The 26,953-nt window shown below is 51.3% G+C and overlaps 6 protein-coding genes across 6 annotated transcripts; 2 read left to right on the forward strand and 4 right to left on the reverse strand.

The window, feature by feature from the left end:
• Window positions 1-1,297: 1,297 nt before the first annotated feature.
• Window positions 1,298-4,117, reverse strand: NCU16370 (hypothetical protein). Its single transcript, XM_011395062.1, has 7 exons — window positions 3,864-4,117; window positions 3,488-3,696; window positions 2,901-3,382; window positions 2,490-2,819; window positions 2,263-2,365; window positions 1,958-2,160; window positions 1,298-1,863 (listed from the first exon to the last, which is right to left on the reverse strand). The coding sequence occupies exons 2-7, from the start codon at window positions 3,559-3,561 to the stop codon at window positions 1,622-1,624; spliced, it is 1,434 nt and encodes a 477-aa protein (XP_011393364.1). The 5' UTR covers window positions 3,562-3,696; window positions 3,864-4,117; the 3' UTR covers window positions 1,298-1,621.
• Window positions 4,118-4,759: 642 nt separating this feature from the next.
• NCU02663 (L-lysine 2,3-aminomutase) lies at window positions 4,760-7,398 on the forward strand. Its single transcript, XM_960343.2, has 5 exons — window positions 4,760-5,213; window positions 5,326-5,492; window positions 5,563-5,750; window positions 5,817-6,367; window positions 6,425-7,398. The coding sequence occupies exons 1-5, from the start codon at window positions 4,845-4,847 to the stop codon at window positions 6,740-6,742; spliced, it is 1,593 nt and encodes a 530-aa protein (XP_965436.2). The 5' UTR covers window positions 4,760-4,844; the 3' UTR covers window positions 6,743-7,398.
• A 3,711-nt stretch (window positions 7,399-11,109) lies between these two features.
• Window positions 11,110-14,801, forward strand: NCU02664 (hypothetical protein; the record flags this gene model as incomplete). The annotated part of the gene is made up of 2 exons (XM_011394695.1): window positions 11,110-12,186; window positions 13,320-14,801. 2 exons carry the CDS (start codon window positions 11,110-11,112, stop codon window positions 14,799-14,801), a joined length of 2,559 nt encoding a protein of 852 aa, XP_011392997.1.
• Window positions 14,802-17,525: 2,724 nt separating this feature from the next.
• Window positions 17,526-20,391, reverse strand: NCU02665 (diacylglycerol O-acyltransferase). The gene is made up of 3 exons (XM_960345.3): window positions 19,742-20,391; window positions 19,482-19,561; window positions 17,526-19,429 (listed from the first exon to the last, which is right to left on the reverse strand). The coding sequence occupies exon 3, from the start codon at window positions 19,316-19,318 to the stop codon at window positions 17,819-17,821; it is 1,500 nt and encodes a 499-aa protein (XP_965438.3). The 5' UTR covers window positions 19,319-19,429; window positions 19,482-19,561; window positions 19,742-20,391; the 3' UTR covers window positions 17,526-17,818.
• Window positions 20,392-21,326: 935 nt separating this feature from the next.
• NCU02666 (NSDC) lies at window positions 21,327-24,627 on the reverse strand. Its single transcript, XM_960346.3, has 2 exons — window positions 22,561-24,627; window positions 21,327-22,491 (listed from the first exon to the last, which is right to left on the reverse strand). Exons 1-2 carry the CDS (start codon window positions 24,194-24,196, stop codon window positions 21,773-21,775), a joined length of 2,355 nt encoding a protein of 784 aa, XP_965439.3. The 5' UTR covers window positions 24,197-24,627; the 3' UTR covers window positions 21,327-21,772.
• NCU16371 (hypothetical protein) lies at window positions 24,504-25,231 on the reverse strand. Its single transcript, XM_011395063.1, has one exon. It carries the CDS (start codon window positions 24,977-24,979, stop codon window positions 24,641-24,643), a length of 339 nt encoding a protein of 112 aa, XP_011393365.1. The 5' UTR covers window positions 24,980-25,231; the 3' UTR covers window positions 24,504-24,640.
• Between the last annotated feature and the right edge of the window lie 1,722 nt (window positions 25,232-26,953).

Here is a 26,953-nt window from a genome sequence, read left to right on the forward strand (position 1 = left end):
GAGCAAACCCGCAGCAGCTTGTAAGGGGAGGCACAGCCATTGTCAATCCCGCCAACCAAGGCACGATGTCGTCAAACCCATTCCGATGGTCTTCGGCTTCCGGTTTCAGTTTCCATTTCATTTCTTTCGTTTCCGTTGCTTTTCAACCTCTTCACCCGGCTTCCGCTATTCCATAGAGGTACTGTTGGATTCTTCGTCCATGTAACTGTCTTACCGGTGTGGAGTTATTCCGGAGCCGAAATGGTATTTCAATCGACGTCGGTTTTTCCTGCCATTTATCTATTACCACCTGGATACTTCTTGGGATCGATCCGGGCTCGAACGTGCAAAGTTTTACGCTGGGGAGAGCATTGCGGCGCCGGCGATGTTTCCGGTCTACTGCATCAGTATCGATCGAATCAAATCGGAAACCTAGCACTCCTCATAGCCAGGGTCATGATCAGGGGTATCATCGATAAATCATAACCAGGGAAAGGGGAACATGACGACATAGAACAACAAGATGAAAAAGTAAAGGCAATCGCCGAGCAGAGAATCCTAGTTACCATATTAAGCTCAAGATCAAGCACAAGCTCAAGATCAAGAATAAAAGTCACGATCCTCGTGACAACTCCAAAAAATGTCGGGCATTTCGAGATCAAGAAGCAAAGATTAGCACAAGCACGTGGAAGTGATACATCAGATTCACTGTACGTGATGCCCGAGACTCTCTAGATCCTAAAACACAGCGGCATATACTACAGGATTGCACTGTTCGCCATGTAAGTCCTTGGGAGATCACTTACCTTTTATTGTACAAGATCCCCCGACTTGAGTGAGTTGAACGAACCGCCTTCGCGGTCACGGTCCGTCCAGACCGGAAAGGGGGGAACACTATCACACCGCATTCACTTCAACTCTCTCTGGAGTTCACACCAAGCACAAGCACAAAAGCACAAAGCTCTAAGGCAAGCCGGAGAAGCCAAATACTACGAACCAACCTCACTGAGCCTGCCGATCCGCCAACCAGGATCTCGGAATAGGCGGCATTGACAAGGATTCGATGTTGGGTTACTAGTACTCTCCCAAGTGCCGATACAGTGCGCTTATCACTGTCATATAGCCCTTACAATTCTATTCAACTATATCCCGACGTGATGCCCTCAACCTCGTCGAGGTGACTTGTCAGCCTGACTAGGAGCTGGTGGCTGGTGGCTGGTGGTGAGTGATCACTGACCGATTCTCGAGTACTGAGCACCAATATGATAGAAAGGTCAGAGTCAGGTGTCACACTCTCCCCCTTATCGCTCCAAACTTTGACGAAAACGGGAAAGCTCTTTGAGATCAAAGCCCCGTCGTCCAGCCAGCCCTAGTACAACTTCTAGCCTATATACAAACGTGACCTTCAACCAAACTCGAACAAAATTATGGGCAAAATAACGGTCCCTGGCCATGCGGGCGTCAGCAGTACACCTACACATAATACACGGCATCTAATCTGCCTGCCAAGCTGAATCACAATGGCCGCCTAGATAACTCTTGTTTCCTTCGTTTTCCCTCCTCTCCCAAGCAAGGTACACACAAAGAAGGAAAGAAAGATCTTTTTGATACATCACATCTCAGATATTACAGATTTCCGTTTTCAGATCTTCCGTACCAAGATCCATTTGCCTCCGTGCATTACGAATCTCAGGCTAACCATGCAGGCAAGTCCAAAGACCAAGGTTCCTGCAAGGAAGGCCATGAGGGCCTTGGGCCCTTGTCGCGAGAGTATCGCTTCTGTGGCGGGGTTTCCCAGTAGTGTTGCAAAGCTGGAAAAGGTGTATACGAAACCGAGCCAGGTGCCGATTGTTCTGGAGGTACAAAGACCACTAACGCATTGCACTGTCAAAGAGAAAAAGATGAGTGTCTGTAAGCTACCACCATAAAATAACAAAAAAGTACTATGCATCGCAGAGAATGTATGCACTGGACTTACCGCCAAGAGGCACAAAGCTTCCAGTGCCAACTCCCATCAGCACAGTGACGACAAACAAGGCTGAAACTGCCATTGCCCCAAAGGGCAACCAAACGACCAGAACCACGAGCAACGTGAAGACGTTCATGATTATGATAGTGTTCACTGGGCCCAGCTTTCGATCGGACAGCCATGAAGGTAGCGTTCTTCCCACAATAGCACCGCTGTTTGGTTTGGGTCAAGCAGCCGTTCTCAGGTTAGCCACAGTACTTTTCCATGATATTAGCGGCAAGGGAGACTTCGACCAATCGGAATGCAGCACTTACATGTTGTAAGTCGTCATGAGGTAGAACTGTTTGTCGCCAAAGTTAGTAGACACGGCGTATGAGGGAATCGATCCCCACTGGCTGAACAAAACCATTTCATATGCTGCACAGCAATGATGGTTGTTTCGTTAGTTATGGTATGATTCTCGGTTAAGAGAAAGAGAGACACGCCAAGCTGACCTTGGTTGGGGTGTCTAGTGTACTAAGTAATAGACTGGGGGACCTACCAAAGATGCTGAAGCTAACTAGCCAGAATTTCGGGGATATAATCATATCCCTGATCGCCGTAAAGTCCCAACTGTCTTCAGTCTCTGCGCCTGTTGGCTGTGACTCGTTCCGCTCAACAAGAAAATTCCCAATGGTCATGAAGGCCATTATGATGCCGGCAAGAATGAGAACGCCCGTCCTCCACTCATATCTATTGAAGAGCTCTTGGAGAACAAGGGAGAAAAAGATTCCTCCAACCGCAGAGCCAACTGTGACACACCCTGTGGCAAGACCTTCTCGTATCTTGAACCACTGGCTGACCACAGTGAACCCTACCGTCGTGGGGGCAGCTGTCGAGTGGGAGGGCGTTAGCGGGCATTGTGAAGCAGCAGGTGGTCAGACCCCCAAGATTGAAGAAGAAGAGTACATACCGCATGATATGCCCGCCACTACAAAGCAGGCCATGAACTGACCATAAGTGGTTGAGAAAGCCAAGCCAACGAAGGAAGCAACGTAGATCGTACTGCCTACCAGTAAGAGTGAACGCGGCCCAAAGCGATCGAAGAGGATCCCGCATGGTGCGGCAAAGAAGCAGTCGAGAAAACCAAAGACAGAGATGATCCATGAAATGTCGCTCTTTGAGTATTCGCGAAGCTGATGTTGCTCCCATTCGGTCTGAAAGAGCCCGATGCTGCTGAGTAGCCCGTAGGAGGGAACAATCAGGCAAAAACACCCGATCACGACGAGCCAGGGTCTCCAGCCATGGTCGAGGTTGGCGACGGTCTTTTCCTCGTTCGCTTGACTGCTTGCATGGGTGCTTCCGTCTTGAGTGCTCGGGATCCAGGGACCCGGTTCTTGGTTCGCGATCGTTGGTACTGCGCCACGGGGAGCCAAGATGTCCGGGGTAGGTAGTCTGAATCGAGTTGCCGAGGATGTGGTCAGATATCACATTTCAACCAGACCTTTCCCTTTCACAAATGTGGGACCTCGACGAAGACAACGCCAAAGTCTTACTCACTCTGAATTGAAGTCATATCGGGCATCAACCTTCGAGGTTGCACCCTTCTGAGAGGACCAGTTGAAGCCCAACATTGCTGTAGGAGTACAAAGACTCTTTACTGAAGGCCTCGTCTGCTGATGTCGAGATGATGCCGTGTCGTTTGTGCGGTATTGTCGAGTGTTGTCTTCTGAAATCTTTACAGGCCGTGCACTCAAGGACGAGAGTCGCTTGGCCGGTCAGTATTTGCTTTCCGAGAACACTTGCTGAACAAGGGGCAGTCGGGAGACATAGAATAGAGGTAAGAGCAGCCATTGCCTGGGTTTCGCCCAAGCTAACGCTTGGAAGAAAGGAAAGTCGGAAGAAACGAAGATGAAGTTTACCTGAGTCAACATACCAATCTGGCCCTCAATATTGAGTTTCGTCGGCGGTTTTTGACAGTCCTCCGTGCTATTCCAGTAAGATTGATTGCGTTCTGACCAAGACCCCGAGATGATAGGACATGATGGCGATGATGGTGATCTTATGGAATTCTTAGAGTACTTCATGTCTGTATCAAGCCACCATGTTTGACTGTATGAAAACTTGGCTGAATTTCCCCGTCAGGGTACAAAGCACCCCCCGGAAAATCGGCAAACATCAAATGTAAGCGAGTGACTGGTTACCGGCACTTCGGGCGCGTTCGAGGATTAGTCAAGGATAAAACGCAGATTCTTGATCTTTGTTGCAGAAGCAAGAAGATTTTGGCCTCCCCACCTCTCGCACGGAGTTGATAACCTCTTCGTGGCTCAGACCCTGGAAAGACACCAGAATGAATCCTTGATACCGCCAGACGCCTCTACACGTAGCTGACTGGGTGGTGGGTCTAGGGACACACGTGAATAGTCTCGACTTAGAGCGTCAAGAGATTGGTGACCGGTCTCCCTCGTGATTCATAACCTTGAGCCAGGAAATTTTCAGTACAGCCTGGGAGTGAGACGAATTCCAATCTCCTGATCTCAAACCTGACTTTGCCGCAAGGTGACAGGGCTTTGTTGGTGGTAGATTACAGAACTGGAAGTGGCTGATCGAGAGTGAATGGAAGTACGTGATCATCAACCTTCGCACCCCTGCCCATTCACTTCATCAAGTTCGAGGAAGAATTTCGAAGGCAACTTAGAAATCCGAAGATCCAGGAGCAGTCACCATGTACCTCGTAGTCATCTTCTTCATTGTTCCTCGAACATAAAAGCGGAGTGTCCACCGCCTCCAGCAATCCAATTTCAACTTTCGAGTATCGGTTCTTCAGCACGGGGGCCATTTCTGCTTGGTGTTTTCAACCAAACGAGTTCAACGCAACCCTCACCTCCTCGCTTTGCCAATCATAATCCAATACACAATGCTTTCCAGAGCCATTCGACCCAACCGGGCCATTCGTGGCCCAGTATTTCAACCCAACCCCGTCTCATCGCGAAGGACCGGTTCCTCTCTACGTCTGCAAGCCCAGGTAGCCGATGTCAGCAAAGGCATCGACACGGATGGCTGTTCTCTCCCGGCCTTCATCGGCAACCCCAACGTCCAGAGCGAGCCGTCTGTTGTCGGACCGATCGGCACCCCGCCGTATGATTCCCCCGGTGCCGCCAAACTCGAGAACGTTCTCGCAAATACTGTCTCTTTTGAGCTTCAGAGTGGCCGCGATGAGTTTTGGCGCAAAGTGCCTTATTGGGCAGATGTGACAGCCAAGGACTTCCTGTCGTATCGCTGGAGTGTAAGTGAGATATGATATGCCCTGTCCCCAGCTACAAGTGCTAGCTACCCACGATTCTTCGTTGCATTCATCGGTTTGGGATATCGTCCTGCTAACCTCCATGATTTGGCAGGTCGCCAATACCGTACAGGGCACAGTCAAGCTCTTCAAGTTCTTGCAAACTGTCGTCCCAGAAGAGGTGCCTGTGGACAAGCTCGGCATGCAGATGCAGTCCCGTGACGAATTCATCAAAGACGTCCTCGATGGTGTGGCTGCTGCAACGATGGCAATCCGAATGACGTGAGCACTAGTGTAGCCCTTGCTTATCACGAATCTCTTCTTCGTATCAAGCTAACCATGCGTATGGCAGACCATACATCCTGAGCCGCATCAACTGGCTAGATCCTCGCCATGACCCCATCGCCCGGCAGTTCTTGCCAATGAAGTCGATCATGCTTCCCGACCATCCGAAGCTCACACTTGACTCGCTCCACGAGACTGCCGACTCGCCCGTCAAGGGTCTAGTACATCGGTACACAGACAAAGCACTGTTTCTGCGTAGGTTTTCCCTTGCGTCGTGCCGCCCCCGCCAATAACGCCCATTCTGATGGTGAATTTGGACAGCGACTTCGGTTTGTCCCACATATTGCATGTTTTGCACCCGCTCTTACGCGGTTGGAGCCGATACAAATACCGTAACGAAGGCATCCCTGAAGCCGACCCGCAGACGTTGGGAGGAGGCTTTTGCCTACATTGAGAGCCGACCGGAACTCCAGGATATTGTAGTGTCTGGCGGTGACTCATACTACCTCCAGCCGGAGCAGCTGACTCTCATCGGCGAGCGCTTGATTAGCCTACCCAACATCAAGCGGTTCCGCTTTGCTTCCAAGGGATTAGCTGTAGCTCCGACTCGAATTCTGGATGAGTCCGATGGCTGGGTGAATGCCCTCATTGATATCTCCAACAAAGCCAAGAAGGCCGGAAAGTCGATGGCGTTGCACACTCACTTCAACAGCCCTAATGAGATCTCGTGGATTAGCTCGGATGCTTCCCAGAAGCTCTTTGAGAATGGTGTCATGGTTCGTAATCAGACCGTCTTGCTTCGCGGCGTCAACGATGATTACGAGACCATGTCAACCCTCATCCGCCAGCTAGCCGACAACAATATTACACCTGTAAGTCACCCCTGCAATCAACATTTCGTGAGTGCTAGCTTCTAACGTCAAAGTCAGTACTACGTTTACCAGTGTGATTTGGTTGAGAGGGTGGAGCACCTTCGCACACCCTTGCAAACCATTCTGGACCTAGAGGCCAAGATCCGCGGGTCAATTGCAGGTTTCATGACTCCCTCTTTTGTTGTCGACCTTCCTGGTGGAGGGGGGAAGCGGCTTGCATGCTCCTATCAGAGCTACGACCGTGACACGGGCGTGTCAACCTTTGTGGCCCCCGCCGTCACGGGTCGGGACAAAGCCGACAAGGTCTATGAGTACTATGACCCGGTTGACATGCTCCCGGAAGCCTCGCGAGGGGTATACAAATCCTCAATATAACGGACGGTGACTGGCCATACTCCAAGGGGTATATGGCGTCAGGTATCGGAATCTAGCTCCAACTACCACGGTTCCGAAAGTTTATTGCTGGCGTAGATAGGTTGCCTGATCTTGCAAGTTGGAAGTCCAACCTGCAGGTAAGCTGGCCGTTGTAGTTCGATGAGACTAGGTGACAAGGTGATGAATGGTATCTTTTTGTATCGAAGCCTCATTAAGCCAAGGGAGGAATTCATCAGTTTAGGCGGTGGCTGGATGATATTGTGCGTTTTCAGATATCATCACACATAGGTAGTTAACTGCACGTAGAATCGACTTTGTAATTCAACAAGTGTCCATGCGGGCGAAGTAGCAGCGTACACTGTGAATGATGCTCACGGACCTGAGTTGTGTCCTGGCAAGGTGAACTTCTTGTCATTTGAAACTCAACGACCCGTTAGTCCAATGCCGCGTGGCGTTCCAGTTCGGCTTGAGCTTTCTTTGCCTTGACCCCCATCATCAAACTGTGGCCCATTGCTTCTGGGACTGGAATAAAATGCACCTTACAGATGCTTGCATGATGGCTGTTCTTTCTGTAAGTCATGCCAGTAAGCGTTTTCTTCTTTTCGTGAATACCTCCCTCGGTATCTCGGGGTAGGTAGATCGATTGTGATCGATGACCATCGGCTTTCGGCCGGCAAGTCTATTCAAGCTGGTCTGATTCATGGTTGCTCGACGATAGTGCAGCCCAATGTTTGTATTCATCGGCAATACTCGTCAGGCTGCCCACTGCTAGTCAGTGGAGATTTGATATCCCTGCCGAATAGCAAACAAGAAGATGATTGTGCCTCGGCGTTCTGATTCAAAGCTGTCTTTATACGTGGACCACTCCAGTGGGCAGTTGTTCCTCAAGATTGCCTTGGCAGGAGCTGCAAAAGCAGCGACATACGCTGATATTCATGTCTGGTCCGTTGGAGGAGAACTCTTTGATATGGAGCTGACATTGCAAAAGCATTATATCACATCCAACCGCTCTGTTGCTGTGTCGTCTCTTGCCTTAAGACGGATGAGACAAAGTATCTTATCGAGAATTTTGTTATTCGTAATGCTTGCTGGTTTCGATCATCCCAGTAAACAATGGTGTAACAAAACCTGTTCGAGGGATAGCTTGGGCGGGCTGGTAAGCCTATGCGGGAACCGGCGTTTGAAAAATCATCCGCTCGCATAACTTCCAATTTGCTGGGCGGACAGACTGGCCAGACAGCCAGTGACTTGAAGCAAGTATGAACAAACCGACTTTGTTGGCGACGCTGACAATGTGCAACTCTGTTGAGCAAGCGTTGATTCGGTTTCCGAGGAACGTGAGAGCTAATCTGTGTGCTTCCGAAGTCGAGAACGAAGCTATAAAACAAATAGATTGTCAACAGGGACCCTCAATTGCATGGGGTGGTGATGTTGACTGAACCGGTTGTAGTACGACCAAAGCAGGAGCGTTGTTGCTTGATCTACATTCCGGACGATGCATTGGTGCGCCCCTGAAGCCGAAGTTCGCTACTCTGTTCAAGGGGATGCTTTCACACGCTTCGTCTACAATTGTGGCCGCCAGCCGAGTCTGCAGAGGCCCGGGATATGGGCAAGCCAGTGTATCCGACATGTGCTTTGGTTTTCGAAAACGGTGTACCGGATCTCTGGAGACGACGCAACAGCGATAGCCATTCGAACACCAAAGAGATGCCGTAACGCTGGAAGCTGGAAGGAGCATGCCAGATACATCTCAGTCTAAAGTCGCCAGACCCAAGCACCCGGCGCCACTGGTCTGATAGGCCATCCTGCTCAAATGGTTCGATTACACTGGGCCGAATAATCCGACGATGCGGTTGTCGAGCCTTGCCCTTTTGGCCTCACTGCCTATCCTCCGTCCCTTATCGAACCCCACGGGTTCGTCTTTGGCTCTGTGGTTCCGTACTACCCCTTCATTTGTTCTGGGTGTTGAGTTGTTGCGTGTTCCCGAATCGGCCTCATTGGCTCCCCTGGCTCCTCGAGGGCTCGCTTCACGGCGGTTGCTAGGGACCCTGATCTGTGCACCACCCAACGGAAATGGCGAGAAGAAAGCCAGGGGAAGGGAAGTCGCAACAACTGCAGCACCTCCAAGCGACCTGTCTGAGATAAAGATGTCAGAGCCCGGAAAGCCTGGGTTTGCCCGTCCGGTTTGCTGAACCCGTATTTTGCAGCCCCCGATCTGTCAGCGGCACTCGAGATGGCACACTAGAGCAAAATGTAAGACCCAATTGCGGGAACCACCGAACGGGAACGGAGTGGGATGTCAAGTCGGCAGCGACGGTGCCAACTCGTCAAACTTCTCCTAGCCGCGAGACGGAGGGACGGGACGGACCCAAATTACTGGTTTCTGGAATCGCGAGGAGCCGCTGGGGAAGGGATAGTAGCAGAGGCTACAGTGTCTGCGTCTTGTAGTGAGCGTTGTTTGACCGTGTTTGTCCGTTGGCCTCTGTCGTAGGTCAATTGAAGTGGAAGAAGTAGCATGTTTCAGGGACAAACTTTGGGGCGTCGCCCTTGTGTTGATTCATGCCGGCCGGATGTCAGGCGTACTATCGAGTCCAGAGCACCTGGCATAGGTAGGTAGTCTGTCTTGCAGCTTCCATGAAGGAGCAAAATTCGAAGGTCACCGGTCGAAGACGATAAGTATCTGCGTTGGATTGTCCACGTTCTCTCCAGTCCCTTTCAACCAATCATCTCAATTGTCTCGAATCCTTCCTTGATTGCTCGGCTACCGACATACATACAGCCAGCACTTGATACAGCAAGCAGGTGCGCAGCCCACCTGCACGCAACTTACGCCACCTGGTACCTACCTACTATCTAGCCCAACCTACGTTCCTTCCTCGAAGTAAACCCAACATCGAGTCGTCAATGAGCTCTTTCCCAAACACGCTAATAATTATCCATCTCTGTTTGTTACATGGTTCCCATAACAGACCCCGAATCTCCGTTCAGTGTTTACGTAGTGAGGACCCCTTAGAGACCCCCTTAGCTCACTACAACCCAGGCCCCCATTGGTTTCAAACACGAGGGGAGTTTGGAAACGAGGAGACGTACAGACAAAAGAGAAAGGGTGAATTCAGGACGAGTCAGTTCATCTATCATCGCAGAATAAATTCAAAGCGTTCTTTCTTTTTTTCCCATAGACTACCTCTACCTACCTATCTTTTCATTCTCCTTCTATATCATCCTAGACCCACTCCCGCAGTGGGCTCTCATCCATCAAAAGTCTGTTGCAACCGAGCTAAGCGGTCGGCCGGGACCTCGACAAGAACCTGACTCCAGATCAATATCGAGAAGACGCTTGAAGAAGGAAACGATCATCGACGGCAATTGCCTCTTATCACATTCATCACATGATTGCGGTCTCGGTACCGTGGTGGTTCCTGGGTGGTAAATGCCATGTGCGATATTGCTTCATTAACAAATAACGAGCAAAAGCCTGAAGCGATCTCCATTTCCCCACTACCCTATTGCCAGTCCTCCACAAGCAAACGACGGGATCTGCCTGCCACTGCACGACGCCCGCATCACATCGATCCAATTCGCTACCTCTATCCGACATCCACTGCGGCGTCAGAGGGGGGCTTCACCTGCATCTGTCACAACTGAAGCACCAGCTCAGCGGTCAATTCCAGCACTGGAAGCGAACCCCTCCTGTTGAGGCACCGATTATCCCTTGCGAACAGAAAACATCAACTGTCATCCTCGCCGCTATCTCCAACGATCAACGGCGACAACGTCTCTCCTTGAACAGACAGAACTGAAACATCAGCGGAACCATCGCAAATTGGGCTGATCCCTCATTACCCCGTACGTGGACTCGCTGGAGGGTGTCTGTCTTCGTACCTTTTTTTATTCTTTTGATTCAGTTCCCGCGGAGTGCGGAGTCCACGTGCGCCATCTGATCCGGGGACAAGCCGACAGTCACATCGGCCGACCCAGAAATTTAGCAACGGCCACTTCATCTCGAGGTTCCTGCTTGTCTTCTATTCTGAGATTGCCGTTTGCGGTTTCGCTTCCACTTGGCCTGGCAGCCCCACCTTGATCTTAAAACTGGGAACAGAATAGCCAAGAGAGAGCCGGGAGAGCCCAGCTGTGGGAGAGCTACTTAGTGTAAAAAGGTCGGGAAATAGGGACCTGGACCCTGTAGGAACAACAACGGGACGTGGAGAGAAGAGTTGGGGAACAGTCCAACGTCTCATCAGGTGCCGCCGTCAAGATCCCCATCACACTAAATCACCGCCTTGGTCCTCCGCTGTCCAGGCTCAATTGGCGGTGGTTGCTGCGCTCGCGACGTGACCGAGTCGGCTGAGTGGTAGCGCGGTAGCGAGATGGGCAGCCTCGCAGTTGGGCGGGAGTCTCAAGGCGCTAGTTCCGCGGCCGCCTTCGTGGTGCCGGAGAGCCAGCAAAATGTGCCACACGTGCCTGCGAATGGCATTGGTGCCCTTGACGCCCTGCTGGACCTCGATGACATGTCGGCCGACCGCAGCTTGTCCATGCCCCTGTCTCCTTTGGAGCCAGAAGCTGGTCCGGGAGGGTGTCCGGCATGGTGTTCTAGCTGTCCACCAACCCCGTTCGCTGGGGCAGCGACACCGACTCTGCCAGATCACCATGCTCGCCAGCGCCTAGATCAGCTAGACAATGAACCCCTTGTTGAACCATGGACGTACGTTCCCCAGACACCTCTGTCGATAGACAACAGGAGCCCGCGAGATTTTGCTTTCCACCTTCCCTTCAGGTTTTTCTCAACAAACATAACGCACGACCAAAACAACAACATTGGCACTTTCCTCGACGACTGTCCATATTTCCATAGCGGCAACAGCGAGCGCCATCATCAGCCCGACCTGGGCTTAGACAACTTCGGTCCATTTCACGTCGACGTCAATCTTCCAAGGAGTCCTGTCTACCGCTCATTCTACCTTTCTCCCCCAGCTTCGACAAAAAGTCTCGCTTCCGAACCTTGCGCATTTCACCATTATTTCGATAATTTCAGAAGCACCTTCTCGAGCATCCAACACGGTCCCATAATGCCTGACCCTACAGATGTGGCTTCGGCTGATGGGGCCGCGCCCTCTGGCCGGTCTAACTATGCTGCCAAAACCATCGCTCAACAGTGGCCACGCCGGCCGCATTCGGCTCACAGCGAGCAGATGGCCCGACTTCCCAGTCCCTTCTTCTCTCTGTGGACAAAACTACATCATCATCAGCACATGGAACATAACGGCAAGTCGCAGCAGCCGCTCGAGGATGCAGGACATGGTTTCGCAGACACCAAGCCGACGACACACAAGCGATTTACCCATTCCAGATCTAGCAGCATTGGGACACGACAAAGTCAGGCCAATGCGGTTCCACAGATGACCCGGGAAGAGTTTGAGGCTCTGCCATTGGCAATACAGCGCAAGGTGTGTACCCGAAATTTCTGGAGAATCCCAAAACTCTATATCTGATGCCGGCACGGAGACTTGATGTTCATGGTGTTTGAGCCAAGGTGTCTCCCATGTTCGATTGCCTTCTTTTTTTTTTTTTGTTTTTTCTCTCTTACCCTCTCTGGGCATCACCCCTCTCTCGCCTGCCCCCTCCCGCTCGCTGTTGGTTCCTGCAGCAAGTGCTAGATCCCGCATATGTCACACAAGTCATGTCCAATTGGAAGTCCCCCTCGCCTTTGCTTCTGTCCGGCGATGACACCCACCGGTGCGCACCACCGTCAGAGCATCACAGCCGCTCCTTAATTGGGGAACATGGCGGGACGGCGCCCCTGAAAAGGTGAGGAGCTCTCGCCTCGAAGCGTTGAAGGAATTGGAGCTACCTCAAGAGGCTGGTAGAATTGGCAGACAGATGAAATGAACGTCCTCCGCCAATGGTTGATATCACCAGACCTAGATGACATGGCCCAGCTCTTCGCTGAGCGCTTCTCGCGCCTCAGAAAGCACTCAGGCGCCTGAGGTTCTGCTTCTTGAGGCTTCTCATGTCACATTGGCTGACGAGCGAGTGCCTGTCAACAAGGGCAAATCTCGGTTGGCTTTGATTTGGCCAACAAGACTGCTTTCGATGGACGACGGTATTTTCCCAGGCGCATACCTGTTCATTGTTTCTCCGGCTTGCTGAAGCGAACAACGCACGTGTCGAGTTCCATAGGATAGGCTCTTTGGCAACCTAACCTCAAACCACTTGTTGGGATCGAGCAATTTTCGGCAGAGAAGGTGGTGCAGCGTCTCGTATCGTTCAGTGAACACGGACGTCTTGCACCTGGACAGGGATCCTATTTCAAGTCACTTCCGCGCACTTGCAGCTTCATTTGACTCTCCTGCATGCGGGTCCAACGCCTGCCAGTCAAAGCTGCTCAGGGACCCCTTGCCCTTATCCATGCCACCTCACTGGCTTCGTTATGTCCCTCCCGCTCAAGCTCCCAAACTGCCCGTCATATGCTGGTGACCCCTACACGTTATATTAGATGGCTTGATCAACGTATCTTATGATTCTATTCTTTGGAACCGCTTTCCTTCTTGAAGTCCTCGCTAAAACAAAAATCTTACAGTACTTCTCAACCCTCGAAAGGTTGCGCTTTGCTCGGGAGTCTTACCTCATCGACGGCATCACACGACACTACGACGAGATATCCAACTACAAACGCCAAAAGGGCCACAAACAGCAAAGTCGCTCGGAGCAAATCGTCAGTCGTGACGGGCGGGGACCATTAGGAGGGGAATCGAGCCTGCCATCTCCTGTTCTCGAAATACCAGAGGCATCTGTCGACAACATGCGCCAACAAGAGTTAACCCGCGAAGAGCAGCTTGCTCTTGCAAGGCGTCTCCGTGCTAGCGTCATTCTGGACGCAGCAGACGAGGCTATATACAAGATGAACAGGAGGAACAATGGCCACCCAAACGTGAAGAGGGAGGGCCTCATGCCGTCGCATATGTCTCAGCAAAACACTTTGGAGGCTCGAGAAGGCGTCAAGAACCGTTCTGAGCAACCCATCAGTGAAGAGCTACCTCAGTCGTTTTATGAAAGCTTCCGATGGCTCGACGAAGAAGACGATCTGGACTTGCGTCTTTTCCTGGACGATTACCATGCCAATTTGAGGGACGGCCTTCCATCACCAAAACAACAACGACCATCTTTCCGCAGGCAAATGTCTGTATCCAAGCTTCCATTCGGCATGCCATCCACGCCTACCCTCACCAGCAGACCAGGAAGCCACAATGCCCTAGCAACTGGGTCGTCAGCGCCTACCTCGGCAGGTAGTGTCGCTAACTCGGATGGACGCACACACCGGAAGTCGCGCACTCTGTCGCTCATCACACCAAAGCACAGCCCCCAGGATTCAATATTTGACCCATCTGCAGCTCACTATCAAGATCCTGAGGCTCGATTGAAGTTGCGCGTTTATCTTGCCTCTCCTCAGAAATTCGATGAGGCTATCGAGTTTGGCTTCCCCTCTACGGACGCGCTTGGCGCAGGGTCTATGGTCCATACCGAGTTCATGGAAATGCCCCTCGGCCCTGCCCGCAAGAAGATTCAGTCGACGCCAAAAGAAGAAGATACGTGGGCCATGGGTACATTTTTGGCTGATGACGACGACGAGCATGTCTCTCTCAACAGCGATCAGCCATCACTTGCGGATCCCGAGTCGCCCAAAACACCCCAAGCATTCGAGACCAGATCCCACCCTCAACGTGCTACTTCGAGTGATCCAACATTTCTGAGAGACGGATATGGCATGTTTTCGGAGGGAGCTGGGGGGTATGCTCAGGTGCCCGCAAACTCCCGCGAAATGACACTGCGCATGACTCTGACACGTCCCGATTTGCGGGCGCACGAGAACGAGATCTACGGATGGCAGCAAGGGAAGCCCTTGTACCGGAATACCCGCAAGTCGATGTCTTTGGGCGGATTTGAAAACAAGAGCATGTTTTACGGGGAGCCAATACTCAATGAAAGCTTGGAGAACCAGGCAAGCATCACCTCGGAGAGGGGGGTCATGAAGCGAATCTGGAAGCGGGTTCGACGGACGTAAGAGGAGGACAAGCAACACAAATTATCTCGTCACGAAACTTTCTTAGGTACAGATCAAAACGTTCTTGAGGAGAGATTGACGGAAAGGGTAGAACCACCTAGCAGCAAACCAACCCCTCTTTGTTCTTATTTTCTATTACTGTTTCTATTCCTATCTCTTTTTTTATTTTTTTGAAATGCATCAGTTGCCATAGTACTGCGAGGCGTTCAAGAGGACATTTGGCTTTGTATCATTGAGCATTTCAATGGCTGGCGAGGAGTTTTCGGTGTTTTGCTTTTTTTTCTTTTTTTTTTTTTTTTTTTGTTCCTTTTTCTCTTGCATGGTACTAATTTTACACGACGCGTCCACCCTTCGCGTGCCTGGATCATCACTTGGTCCCATCAATCAAAAGCTACAGTATTCTAGCAGGCGACAACAACGATCACCAAGTTTGAAACCAGCAAACCCAAGAATAGGTTCTCATTGTCCTTCCCACTGTGAAGAAATGCATTGTGGTTCCTAAAATGTGCTCTAACCGAACCTTCTTTTTCCCGAACTGCGACAGGAGGGACGGAAGTCGGACAGGCGGGAAAGTGGAAAGGAAATTAAGGCGTTCGAGACATTCTAGAATAAACACGGGACGGATGCACGGCGGGGCGAAACATAGGACGGGAAGTCAAAACGCATATATAGACACACGGGTTGAGACGAGATGGAAGCGAAACGAACAATACCTAAATAACCGAGCCAACGTCAGTGCGTACCATCCATAAGTAATGCACCGTTGTATTGCTAGACTACATATGTATCGAGCAATCCTCCATAGGCGGTACAGTAATACATATACGAGAGTAAAGAGGAGGTGAGTGGGACACGACTTCCAACTTTATGATTCATTCGTTTGGTTACCAGTTTACGAGTTTAGATACAAGACGGGCCGTTTCCAACGGTTCGAACCGTTCAATCTGAGAGTTAGTAACCTAGGTAACGAGAGGCAATCACGATAATATCGACGTAGTATTAAGCACTACTTCATTGTGTACGGAGACACCGAAGTGTCAAGCTTGGTTGTCTGGTTGTGGGTGTGTTGTATTGCATTTGCGCATTCTTATCTTTCTTTCCGAATCATTTTGACGATCTTTCATGCATTCGATCTTTCTCGATTGACCCTGCATTTGCGCACTCCAGATAAGATAGTCTTCTCACAAGAACTGCTTCTGAGTTATGTCAGAGCTGATAACATGACTGGTAGCTAGCGAGAATGTCCTCTTGGTACGTAGTTTGTGCAAGGGAGAGGACGAGCTGGACGACGGAGGACATTATACAGTGACGGTAAGTATCTTCCAAGACTTCAGTTTTGTATTGTTGTTACCTCGCAATATGTAGAGGTACCTAGGTACCTACCTACCTTTTGACCTCGCTGACAGACAACTGGTCCTGATCGTTCCTTCCTCATAGGTAGTAGGTAATTTCCACTTGAGAAGAAAACACTGCAGTGGGATACGGAGCGAAGTAACACATTAACAGAAACAGAAACAGAAACAGTACCCAACGAAGGCTTTTCCTTACTGTTGTCGTCATTCACTAAGACCACCATGTTATTTTCTTATCCTCGTTTCCATCGAGACTTGGGCTTTACAGCCACGGTACCATTCTTGGATACATAAGTACAATGTCGAAGTGTGGTGTATGTACTACTAAGTACTCTGTCACCACTCGTTGACCCGTGAAATGGAGGTCATTTGAAAAGCAGGTAGAAAAATGACGGATGATTGCCGTTGATCTAGGCTATTTACCTTTTAGGAATAACAAGACCCAGATACCTAGTCACAGAAGAAAAAGACAGAGAGAGACATCACAACATCAAGAACAGTTTGATCTTCCTCTCCACATCTCCGCAGCCTCAACCCATCATCTTCTCCAGATGCGATACCAAGAAGCTGAAAGATGCCTCTTCTATCCCGATGTCTTTTTTTTTTTTTTTTTTTTTTTTTTTTTACGTACAAAGAGATGCATAGAGGTACGGTACGGTATTTCCCAACACTTTACCTTGTCTTGCCTCATCTTCGTTTTAACCTCCCTCCGGGTTCCGAGTCTCCTCTTCCTCCTCCTCCTCCTCCTCCTCCTCCTCTTCCTCTTCCTCCTCCTCCTCCTCCCCCCGTTCTCGACACAACGAAACCCCATCACGTCATCATCATCATCATCATCATCATACAATCACCCTACGTCCCAGCATTTCCTGTTCTTCCCCTTAGTCTCGGCCTTCGACCTGGATCGTGTTCAATCATCAAATAAGGACGAATGGAGCTACTCGAAGCCAAACCAATGTAAACTTTTTCATCCCCATGTTTGATTATCAATAAGCCGTCTAGCACATTTCTTTCATCTCTCCTTTCCGAGTTCTCCAACCCCTCGGTTCTCCGAGACCCCAGTCCGATGTGTCAGGCGACCCGACAGGAACGTATAGACCGACATCTGGGGAAGACTTGAGACTTGTTGCTTGCTGTTTGCACATTCCAGCTGTTTTTGCATTCAAAAGTAGTTTTATTTCAAAATTGGTTTTCAATTTTTTTATTTTTTTATTTTTTTTTCTTCCCTTCATGAGTGACATGACTAGATCGCACAGTGTCTTATCATCGTGAGAGAGTGACTCAGCTCTCTGGTTGATTCTCGTGTCAAAAATAAGGTGAATGCGCCATTGTCAAGTTTACAATAATTTTGAGAGATGACGAAGAACAAGGTTTCGATCGGAGACAGATGAAAGCGCAGGCTTAACAACCATGAACCGAACAAGCAGCGTGTATTTATAGACGACTACTCCATTTTGTAATTTGAACTTAATTATAGCTTCATCTCCGCATAGCGATAAAGATATATCCGCCCCTTGTCATAGTCCATAGCAAAACTGTCCTGGCCACCCATTTCATGACTACCCCAGATAATCTGCCTCTTTAATGAATGTGGAATCCACATGGTATTGACCATCCTCTCTTTCTTTCCTCCCTCGCCTCCACCTGTCCGTTGTCCACTCTGATATCCTATTTCAGTATCTGCATTTCCTCAATCCGTTCTGGGGCAAACCCGTCCTTGTAGCGCTCCCACATCTTTTCCAGCTCCTTTACATAAAGGCCGTGTAGCTGGTCAATCTCGCTTGTCTCCAGGTCGCTCTCGGCCCTCTTTGTAACCCGGATCGGCTTGCCGACAACAATGTTCAACGGCCGGCGGTATGGCATCAGGCCCACATCGTAGTTGAAAATGCCTCTTCCATGCAAAAACGGCAGAGTGAACTTGAGGGTTCGGAGCACAAACATCTGGAGCCTATGCAAGTACGGATGGCTCTTGGGACTGACCTGATCGTAGAGATCGTTCTCGCCAAATGCGAGCACGGGGACGATGTCAGCGCCAGTGCGCATGGCCACCTTGACGAAGCCCTTGCGCTCGCCGAGCACGAGACGGAGTGTACCAGGTTGAGCCTCCAGTGATTCTCGAGCACCACCAATAACAATGGTAACAGCACGGCCCGCGCCGTGACCGTCAGTACCGCCGCGGCTGAGGATATTGGTGATTGACTCCTTCGAAACGGAGCGGAGGCCCATGCTAAGGATATAGTCGCGGTAAATCGGAATGCGGAAGTTACTGTCCAGGGTAAGCAGGCTGTTGGTAATTCCGGGGAATTTCTCAGAGAAACCGAGGGCTTCGGTGGCAAAAGCGGCGTAAGCGCCATGTGAGATGATGCCGTGGGGGTGATAACCAAAGATGTACTTCCTATCGGCGGGAAGATCGTGCGTCTTGTGCAGCTTAGCCGGGAAGTAGTCTGCAAAGAAGTGCCAGATTCGGGAGTGCCGGAATCTTTCTGAGCGGAAGCGCAACTTTCCATCGGATGCTGCTTTGCTAAGCAGCATATGAAGAAGATATGGGATAACCAATGGCCAGAGTAAAGGGATGGCGCACAGGAAGAAAAAGAAGGATACGGTAGTGGCAATAATCAGCGAGTGTAGCAGAACCGCCAGGGTCTGGAGTCTTCGCTGTAAAGGTATGTTAAATGGCGCAAATCTGATGCCGGCAGCCTGGTATGCGTTGGCTCTATCCCGCTCCATTTGTGCCAGCTCATTGTCGCTGCCCTCAAAATACAATGAAGGGTATTCGTCGTACAAGGCTTGTTTCTCTCGTCTGACATCGTGGTCCGCATTGCTGGGCTCCTCTCGAGCTGTGTTGTCATGAATTGGGAGTACGGTCTTCTTGGCAGCCTTCTCGGCTGGTTCCTCGCGGGCACCCTCCTGCGGGAGATCTTCAACTCTTTCCTCTGTTCCCTCCTTCGTTCCACTCTCCTTCAAGGCATCCTTGAGAGCATCAGCATAATCAATACCGGTACTCGGCGCCGTTCCTGCCGTTTGCGAAACTTCTGTCCGCGGAGTGTCCGTCTCGAGGACCCCATCGACTTGGGTGGAGGAAGGCGTAGCCGGATTGGTAGTTGCTGGGTCTGAGATCGAAAAATCGGCGGACTCATCCGTCACCGCTCTCTTGTCCTTGTTTGACATCTTGGCCGGCTTTTCGTGGGAGGCTTTAGTGTTCAATGATCCCAACGATGCGCTGGCGCTGGCAGTGGCGGTAGAATCAACACTAGTTGTTGAAGGTTTCAGGTCGGGTATCTGACGGATATTAGTATGTGCGTGGTGAAAACCGACAATTGAAGTCACTTACAGAAGTCTTGGTGTGTAGCTGTTTCTCCTTCTGATTCGCCGGGGTGCCGGAGGCCTGATCAGCAGAGGCTGAGGTCTGAGCTGCGTGTTTATCGACCCCTTTTAGCACCGGTATCTCACTGTGAGCCGCTTTCTGGTTGTTCTTTTTGTTTTTCTTGCCGGACTTCTTTCTGGACAGGGAACCGCTCCGCGGAGGAAGGGGTCCAGAGGCGTCTGCCATGGCAAGATGTGTGATGGGAGTCCCAGTAGTTGATTGCTCACCTCGGTAGAAAATAAAATCAAGAGGCGGTCCTTGACTGAGTGAGGATGTACCAGACGGGTTTTGAGGCGTGGTCAGACTCCTCGGTGGCCGTAGCTGAAAGGTGCCTACAAGAAGGTACGGTGCAGCGTGGTGGTCAGATGTTCTTGAGTTGACGACTGCGGACGCTGTCACGCTTAGTAACGTATGGCGAGAAGTATTGACGCGCCTTCCTTGCTCATTCTACACTACAGTCAACATGGGACCTCAAGCATGCAGCAAGCCCAGGGCAGCATTGGGCAGGCAGAGGAACGGGCAGGTGACAGGGCAGGGACTTGACGACAGAGAAGCAGCGAGTGAGTGCGGCGAGGGGTTCTCCTGGTCTAGCAGCCATGATCCATGAAACGGGAGTAGGAAGCAGCTAGGGATCGATGACCGAGGAAGCTACTACGTAGTTTGACGAGGAAAGTTGGAAGGAGCTATGAATCGGTATTCTCACATCTCGATTAAAAGCGGGCATGGATGAATGAGAGGGAGCCTGCGAGAAAGAATTGACAAGTGTACAATGAGCAACGTACATACCTTTTCTGACTTGGGATTTGTCAAAGCAATGTTCACATTCCATCAGTCTCTGTAGATGGGACCAGCCGAGGTGCTCGAGCGATGAGATGCCTGGTGGTTTGACAAAATGTGTAGGGCATGCATGCAATGGATGGCTTGATGTCTGGCAGCAGCGAGGGGTTGATGTTCGTGACGCTGTGGAGTCCCTGCCAGCATGTAGCTTTCGCGCATAGAGCTAACATATCATCTCATCTATTCTGTGCTTTGCTGTTAGTAGTATACTTGTCAGATGTCTATGACGCTCTCGGGTGGAGTGATCTCGGCAGGGACCGAGGTCCCGAAAGCTCCCGTCCTGCCTGCTCGTTCCCTTCGGGAATGGCCCGGAGGCTGCACAACTTCCAAGCACCACCCCAGAGCAGACTAACAGCGAGCAAGCTTTCTTCGGCCGCGTTTAGAGTTTTCAGATCATATTGTGCTACAGGCTCATGGCCGGGACCCCTCTCCTCATCGTTATGATGCGCAAAGGAAGTTTTCACGCCTTGAGACAGAACATCATGATGAAGATGACGGCTATAATTTTACTGGATCTATCAAAGCCATCGATTTAGGCCAGAGCCTCAGAAAAGACAAGACCATGACCCATCTGTCTCAGCGACAGCATCTTGCACCTCAACCCCGACTAGGCGCAGTGGCCTTATAGTAGACATTACCGTACACGTGTATACATACATGCCTTCCATCACCATGCAATGCGGTTGAACAGTAAGATGCACGTTGAGATCAGGCAGCATTCATACGATAGATACTTGTTTACTCTTCCTCCCGACACTTTTGCGTTTCGCTGCCCCATCTGTGTTGTCCCAAATTTATTCACTAACAGTGGTCCTTGCCTAAAGCCCAATACCATAAACCTCGTTTGCAGATCATAAAAACTTATTAGCAGAAGCAAAGCATAACACGCTTATTTGGCGGACAGACGGATAGCCTCAACTGCATCATGCCTCACCTCGGCATGAACTCAACGTGGGCTATGACCATCAAACCGCGCTTATGTTGTCTGTTGATTGCCCTCTAGGAGCTATCCTCCCGCCATGTAAGGATTATCGAAGCCAGGCGTGTGCCAGTGACACCACCATCTACTAGGATGAAACAGCCAAAGCCGAAAAGCAAAAGCAACACTTGCGAACTGATTCTAGACTCCGGACCAGACGCCGCGTGAACTACGTGAAGCCTATCAAAACGCCATGCCGGCCACCTAACCTCCAACCTAGAAAAGATACGAGTCCCGCCTTTCGGCTAAGCATATTGCCGGAGTCGAAAACTGACAGGTCCGACCGGACACTCGACTTATTCCCCACTCGCATATCCTCCATGTTGTCTTTGTCCGTGTCCATATAGAAATGAATGGATTGTCACTTTCCGGTGACGCCAATCATGTGCTGAATCCATGCCTCACTCGCCCAAGCAGCGACCTCCGGAGCGAGTTCGCGTTCCTATTGCTGTGCTGCAGGCGGGGGTTCTTGCGTCTCCGTAGGGACGTGTTGTTGCTGGTGCTCTGGCTGATGATGTTGTTGCTGATGCTCTGGCTGGTGTCCTGGCTGGTGCTCTGACTGGGGCTCAGGCTGGTGCTCGGGTTGGTGTTCAGATTGGTGTTGCTGCTGATGGCCCTGCTGATGCTCTTGCTGATGCTGAGGTAGGTGCTCTTGAAGATTGGCTTCTTGATTTTCCTCGTGATGATGTTCTGGTTGATGGTGGAGTTGGTGTTGCTGCTGATGTTGATGCTGCTGCTGTTGCCGGAGCGCCGTGACCTCGGCAGTCAGGACAGAAATGTGCTGTTCATGATTGGTACACTTGGCCGTCAAATTTGTTAGAGTCTGGTTCAAAGAAGAGATATGTTGCTCATATGTGTTGATCTTGGCCACTAGCTCGGCACTGTTTTGGTTCAAAACAGAGATATGTTGCTCGTGTGAGTTGAGCTTAGCTGTCAGCTCGGTATTGGTTTGGCTTGTTGCCTCCACCATAGACTGCAAGTGTTTGAACTTGTCCTCCATGTGCTGCACGTACGACCATACACCCTGCTCACCAGCGGCGAAAAGGTTGTTGCCGTCGACCATGCCGGGCCTATTAGGTCCAGGAGGTCCGCCCGAAGCGCGGTTCCGTCCACGAGCGGCCGTTTGTTGGGTTGCCGGAGAAGCAGGCGCACTAGTGTTGCCTTGGGACGGGTCTCGGTCAGCAGGAGGGTATTGGGAAAGCCAGGCTTGTTCGGCCGCTGGTGACATACCGTGAGATGGCAGTGATAACCCAGAAGCTGGAGCTTGTTCCGCTGGTCTGAAATGGGGCTGCTGAGGTGCTGCTCGTTGACGCGTGAGAGCATCGTGACTAAGCGCGGTGGGCTGAGCTGTCCCCGGACTCAGAGGTTTGGGACTCTCCGTCATCCCAGTCTGCGAATACATGGTCGTGCCACCCGAGCTAAGGGGTATAGATGATATGCTGGTGTGAGGAGTGTGGTTGTTTGGCACGCTTGGAGAAGTAGGCGGACCAGTAGACCCGCGATCAACGTTTGGAGGATATAGACCGCCAGGTCGGGGACCTGCGGGGGGATAAGTGCTCGAGTGAGCAGCATAACCATCGGGAGCTGTTTGGCCGGGTACATGTTGGGCTTTGATGGCCGGCAAACTTAGCCGACGGCGCTCCTCCTCCGCTGCAGCGAGTTCACCCTCAGCAGCAACCTCATACATAACATTCGACAGCCCTGAATCATCTGCTCCGGTCGGGTTCACACTATCGTAATCCTCGTCTCCGAAATTTCCCATGCTAGGCCTGCGACCGGCACAACCGCCAGCTCCTTTACTGTGTCTCGCCAACGCATCCCCACGAGCAAACTTCCTATCGCACTTTGGACATATGTGCGGCTTCTCGCCCGTGTGGAGTTTGCTGTGCCGCTTAAGATCGTGTAATCTTCGAAACCTCATCTGGCACGTGGAGCAAACATAGGGCTTTTCTTGGCTATGAGTGAGCAGATGGCTTTTGAGGTTGTGGTGTCTAGTAAACTCGGTGGAGCAGTAGGGGCACTTGTGCTTCTTTGAGCCTGGTGACCGAGGCGTCACATCCGCACCCTGAGCATTCGGTATGGGCATACTCATTCCTCGAGAAGGAGGGGCCGGTGCTGACATAGGAGTGCCGTGCGGAAGGACTCCGGGATAGGACAGTGATGATGGAGGTTTATCTTGAGGTTCCATTTGCGCATCAGGCTGTGGCGCATAAAGCCGCTGATCCTCCCGGGAGTCGACGTCCATGGGCACAGGACTATTGACTACCTCGCCTGACGCGTTGGCAAGATTGGGGGCGCTCGGTGCGCTTGGCTGGTTGACACCTTTGAGTTCATTGGTAACCGCGGTTGGCGCTGGGATAGTAACGGCACTCAGTGCCCTAGCAGCAGCATCAGCGGCAGCATCCAGACTCGACAATGGCGGCACGCTTGGCGCGTCGGCTGGTCGAGCCAAACCCGACGGCGCTCCGGACATGAGGTCGGCCAGAGGGCTATGGGTCAGGTTTTCGGATGCTGCCACGGATTCAACATGGTGCTCCTCATCTCGTCGGCGTCTCTCCTCATCATGATCGGCGGTACCATTTAGGGAGGGCGGAGGCGACCTGGCAAAGCCGACCAAGCGGGCGATTTTGGAAGGGGACAGGTCGCCAGGAGAAGATGATTCTACCGAATCCGGCGATGGCGGAGTCTCCTCACGAGACCTCTTGAGCGACTTGGCCCGGGAAATCTCGGCGGCAAGAGCGAAGGCGGCGTCGGATGTGGCTGTCGGCGGTGCTTCTGGGGCGGACGAGGCTGCCGCGAGCTGCGAAGTAGCGGGTGTCGCGAGAGGTGTCTCGGTCGCCGCGAGATGCCCTTTTTCCGAAGCCATAAGGTCACCCGAAACTCTAGACGACGTCGCTTGAAGCCGCCCAATCGAAGGTTTAGGTGGTCCAAATAAATATATGGATGCACTGCTATCACGCTTTAGGCTCACCGTCGTCCAGGCAGCATCACCAAGTGATGATGTGTTGGAGGCTTTGATGTGTGGCTGGAGAGCGTGGCGAGAGCTCTCTAAGTTGGAGACTCGCGGCGCGGCCTTTGGAGGAGTCGTGAATAAGTAGTCAGTGGCGGTTCGTTAAAAGCACCGACTGGAACCGGCAGATGATGGGCCACGTCAATGGGTGGGATGGTGATCTAGACAGAGGATGCAATGGCTACAGCTAGCAATCGACTGAAGCTCAAAGATCGAACGTATTGATGGCAAGAGCACGCTGTATTTAGGGAGAGGTGGAGGTGGAATCCAGAGCTGGGGGTGCTTCCAAAGTGGTGAGCCTCATGCCAGCGGTTGAGAGGAAAGGCTGTGCCGGGGGACCGCGGGGAGGAAGGGAAAAAAATGGGCTGGGTTGTGTGGAGGTGCACGGGCTGACAGCCGACCGCCAAGAGGCAATAAATGGCCGTAGTTCCAAGACTGCTTTCTGTCCAATAAGGCTTGACTGACAGCTGCCCGCCATGCTTTTCCAGCTGTCTTCTGTAGCCTTGGTGTGGTGTGTGTTTGGCTGCATGTGCACACCACCGTGATCTCACCCGCCGCCCCCCCCCCCCTTCTCAATCGTTGCTCAGCTCTTCCACCACCGATCATCCAGCCAATTGGTCTCAGATAAAAACTAGCCATCTCATTTACTCGAACATGGCTTCATCCAGCACATTACTGATTAGATATATCTCTTTACTGGCATTGCGCTTCATTAGACACAGCTATCTAATTTCTCCAAGCTCTTAGCTACTCGGCGCTCCAGCTGCTCAAGTGGGCCCATTGGATGAGCAGTCATTGAACGCCGACAGACTGGACGTCAGTCCTTTGCGACGGTGTTTCGGGCAAGCGTCCACGGCTGACAACAAGCTCAAATGGCAGGTCTATGCATGCCTCCTTTCTGAATCGCCAACCGTAGCTCGAAGCTGCAAGCGGGAGAGGTCAAGATCATTTATCGGTTACGGCTGAACGGTGGCTGTGTTGCTTCGTGTTCGAATCCTCGGCTGAACACCACCACATTCCACCCACGCCGCCGAGGCGCCACTAAGAAGTATCGCGAGATCAAGTGGCGCAGGCATCCGGGTAACGTAATCTTATTACTTGAATTGGAATTGTGTAGCTTGGAGTATGCCTCCACCGTCTGAACGATATTGAACACAACCAGGCTGCCTGTCTCAAGACCGACTTTGAGCGATGTTCTTACTTGAATTCTTTCTTCAGATATCCGTGAGTGGTGCCGTCACCAATGCCACAGATCACTTTTTCACTAACTGCTCGCTGTGCGACATAAGCCAGATGTTCGGCGGTCAGCTACACAGTAGACGTCGGCTCGATAAAGAGCCGCTTCACTCTTTCTACTGATTGTAACTGTCATACGAAGCAGTCGTCTCTCTGCCATCCAAAAGGTGGACGTTAGGCATGGCCTAACCACATCAAATCGAGTTTGATACAATGGTAGACCTACCATCTGCAACTCCTGATAGTGTCTTGGAGTCAACGCCCCGCGAACGTTTACCTGCCCACTTTCGCTACTCTTCTGCGCCGTTGGACACTCAATGGACGGTTTAATGTTCGGACTGCCTTAAAGAATGTCAAGAATGCCTGCTCATGCGGACGGTTAATACAAATACAGAGGGAGGGTGAGTGCTTTTCAGTCAACACAACTGTCAGCTTGAAGACAGCATGTGGATCTGAGGAAGCGGAAGCAATAGCGTCTTTTCTTCCATGCCTGTGACTCTGGAGCTCTAGCTATTCACTTGTGCCCCCGACGAATGAAGTTCACTGACAAATTCCAAATGCACTCAACTGATCAGCAATAATGAGTGGATCAGTAAGGATCAAGTTTCTTCAGTGTTGGTAGCTCTTCTGCGTTCTGATAATCTGGCCCCCGGCCCCAATATCGAGTGCTCAGAGATGATGATCGGCAAACATAAGACTGGCCAGACTCGGTCCGGGTAGTTCTTGTATCGGACAACAATGCGGGATGTATCCGATCATAACCTGGGGTCTGGTTATCTTCACAAGGCCGATCACTCTCGTATCTTCATCGCTTCGACGAGCAACGATCTTGTCATCGTTCATGCAAATGCCAAACAGACATCGATCCATCAATGACATATTCTGTGCTGATGATAGTGGGAACAGACAGCTCCTCATCTCCCCTGCTAGCACGACACTTGTTCTTCGATCGATCGTTCGGGGCTCGGGCCACTTCTAGCATTCCTGACGACCTGGAGATTGGTTTGTTGGGCTATCACCTGGGCCATCGTATTCAGCGTTCCAGTATCGCGATCTGTTGAGACTTGGTGCAGCCTCTCAATTTCCACTGGGTACCAGGTCGGCGTGATGCAGTGGAATGTTCGTGGCATCCGGATGTATTCCAACGGTTGCTATAACAGTCCAAAAAGACCGCTCACATGGACAGGCGTTCAGCCGAGATTAGGGGTTTAATCAACCCAAAGCTGGAGCGAGAGATGGACCGCAGGGTTTATAAGAGGGCGATAAGATAACGGCACATTTTTGACTTTGCTCTGGTCGGGTGTTGAGCGTCCAGCCAAAAGCTTGATAGCCATCCATCGAAAGATACCTAAACATAGTATACGCCGGGATATGTTG

Source organism: Neurospora crassa, linkage group I (assembly GCF_000182925.2).
Source record: "Neurospora crassa OR74A linkage group I, whole genome shotgun sequence".
Taxonomy (NCBI): Eukaryota; Fungi; Ascomycota; class Sordariomycetes; order Sordariales; family Sordariaceae; genus Neurospora; species Neurospora crassa.

Bases quoted from the DNA above. Each gene is read 5' to 3' on its own strand.
- NCU16370 (XM_011395062.1), bottom strand. From the start codon at position 3,561: ATGTTGGGCTTCAACTGGTCCTCTCAGAAGGGTGCAACCTCGAAGGTT. The intron at 3,383-3,487 runs GTGAGTAAGACT...AACTCGATTCAG, and splicing joins CGATATGACTTCAATTCAGA to ACTACCTACCCCGGACATCT. The intron at 1,864-1,957 runs GTAAGTCCAGTG...TCTCTTTGACAG, and splicing joins AAGCTTTGTGCCTCTTGGCG to TGCAATGCGTTAGTGGTCTT.
- NCU02663 (XM_960343.2), top strand. From the start codon at position 4,845: ATGCTTTCCAGAGCCATTCGACCCAACCGGGCCATTCGTGGCCCAGTA. The intron at 5,214-5,325 runs GTAAGTGAGATA...ATGATTTGGCAG, and splicing joins TCCTGTCGTATCGCTGGAGT to GTCGCCAATACCGTACAGGG. The intron at 6,368-6,424 runs GTAAGTCACCCC...CGTCAAAGTCAG, and splicing joins CCGACAACAATATTACACCT to TACTACGTTTACCAGTGTGA.
- NCU02665 (XM_960345.3), bottom strand. From the start codon at position 19,318: ATGTCAAACAAGGACAAGAGAGCGGTGACGGATGAGTCCGCCGATTTT.
- NCU02666 (XM_960346.3), bottom strand. From the start codon at position 24,196: ATGGCTTCGGAAAAAGGGCATCTCGCGGCGACCGAGACACCTCTCGCG. The intron at 22,492-22,560 runs GTATGTCACCAG...ACCCGTCCCAAG, and splicing joins GTTATCACTGCCATCTCACG to GCAACACTAGTGCGCCTGCT.
- NCU16371 (XM_011395063.1), bottom strand. From the start codon at position 24,979: ATGGCTAGTTTTTATCTGAGACCAATTGGCTGGATGATCGGTGGTGGA.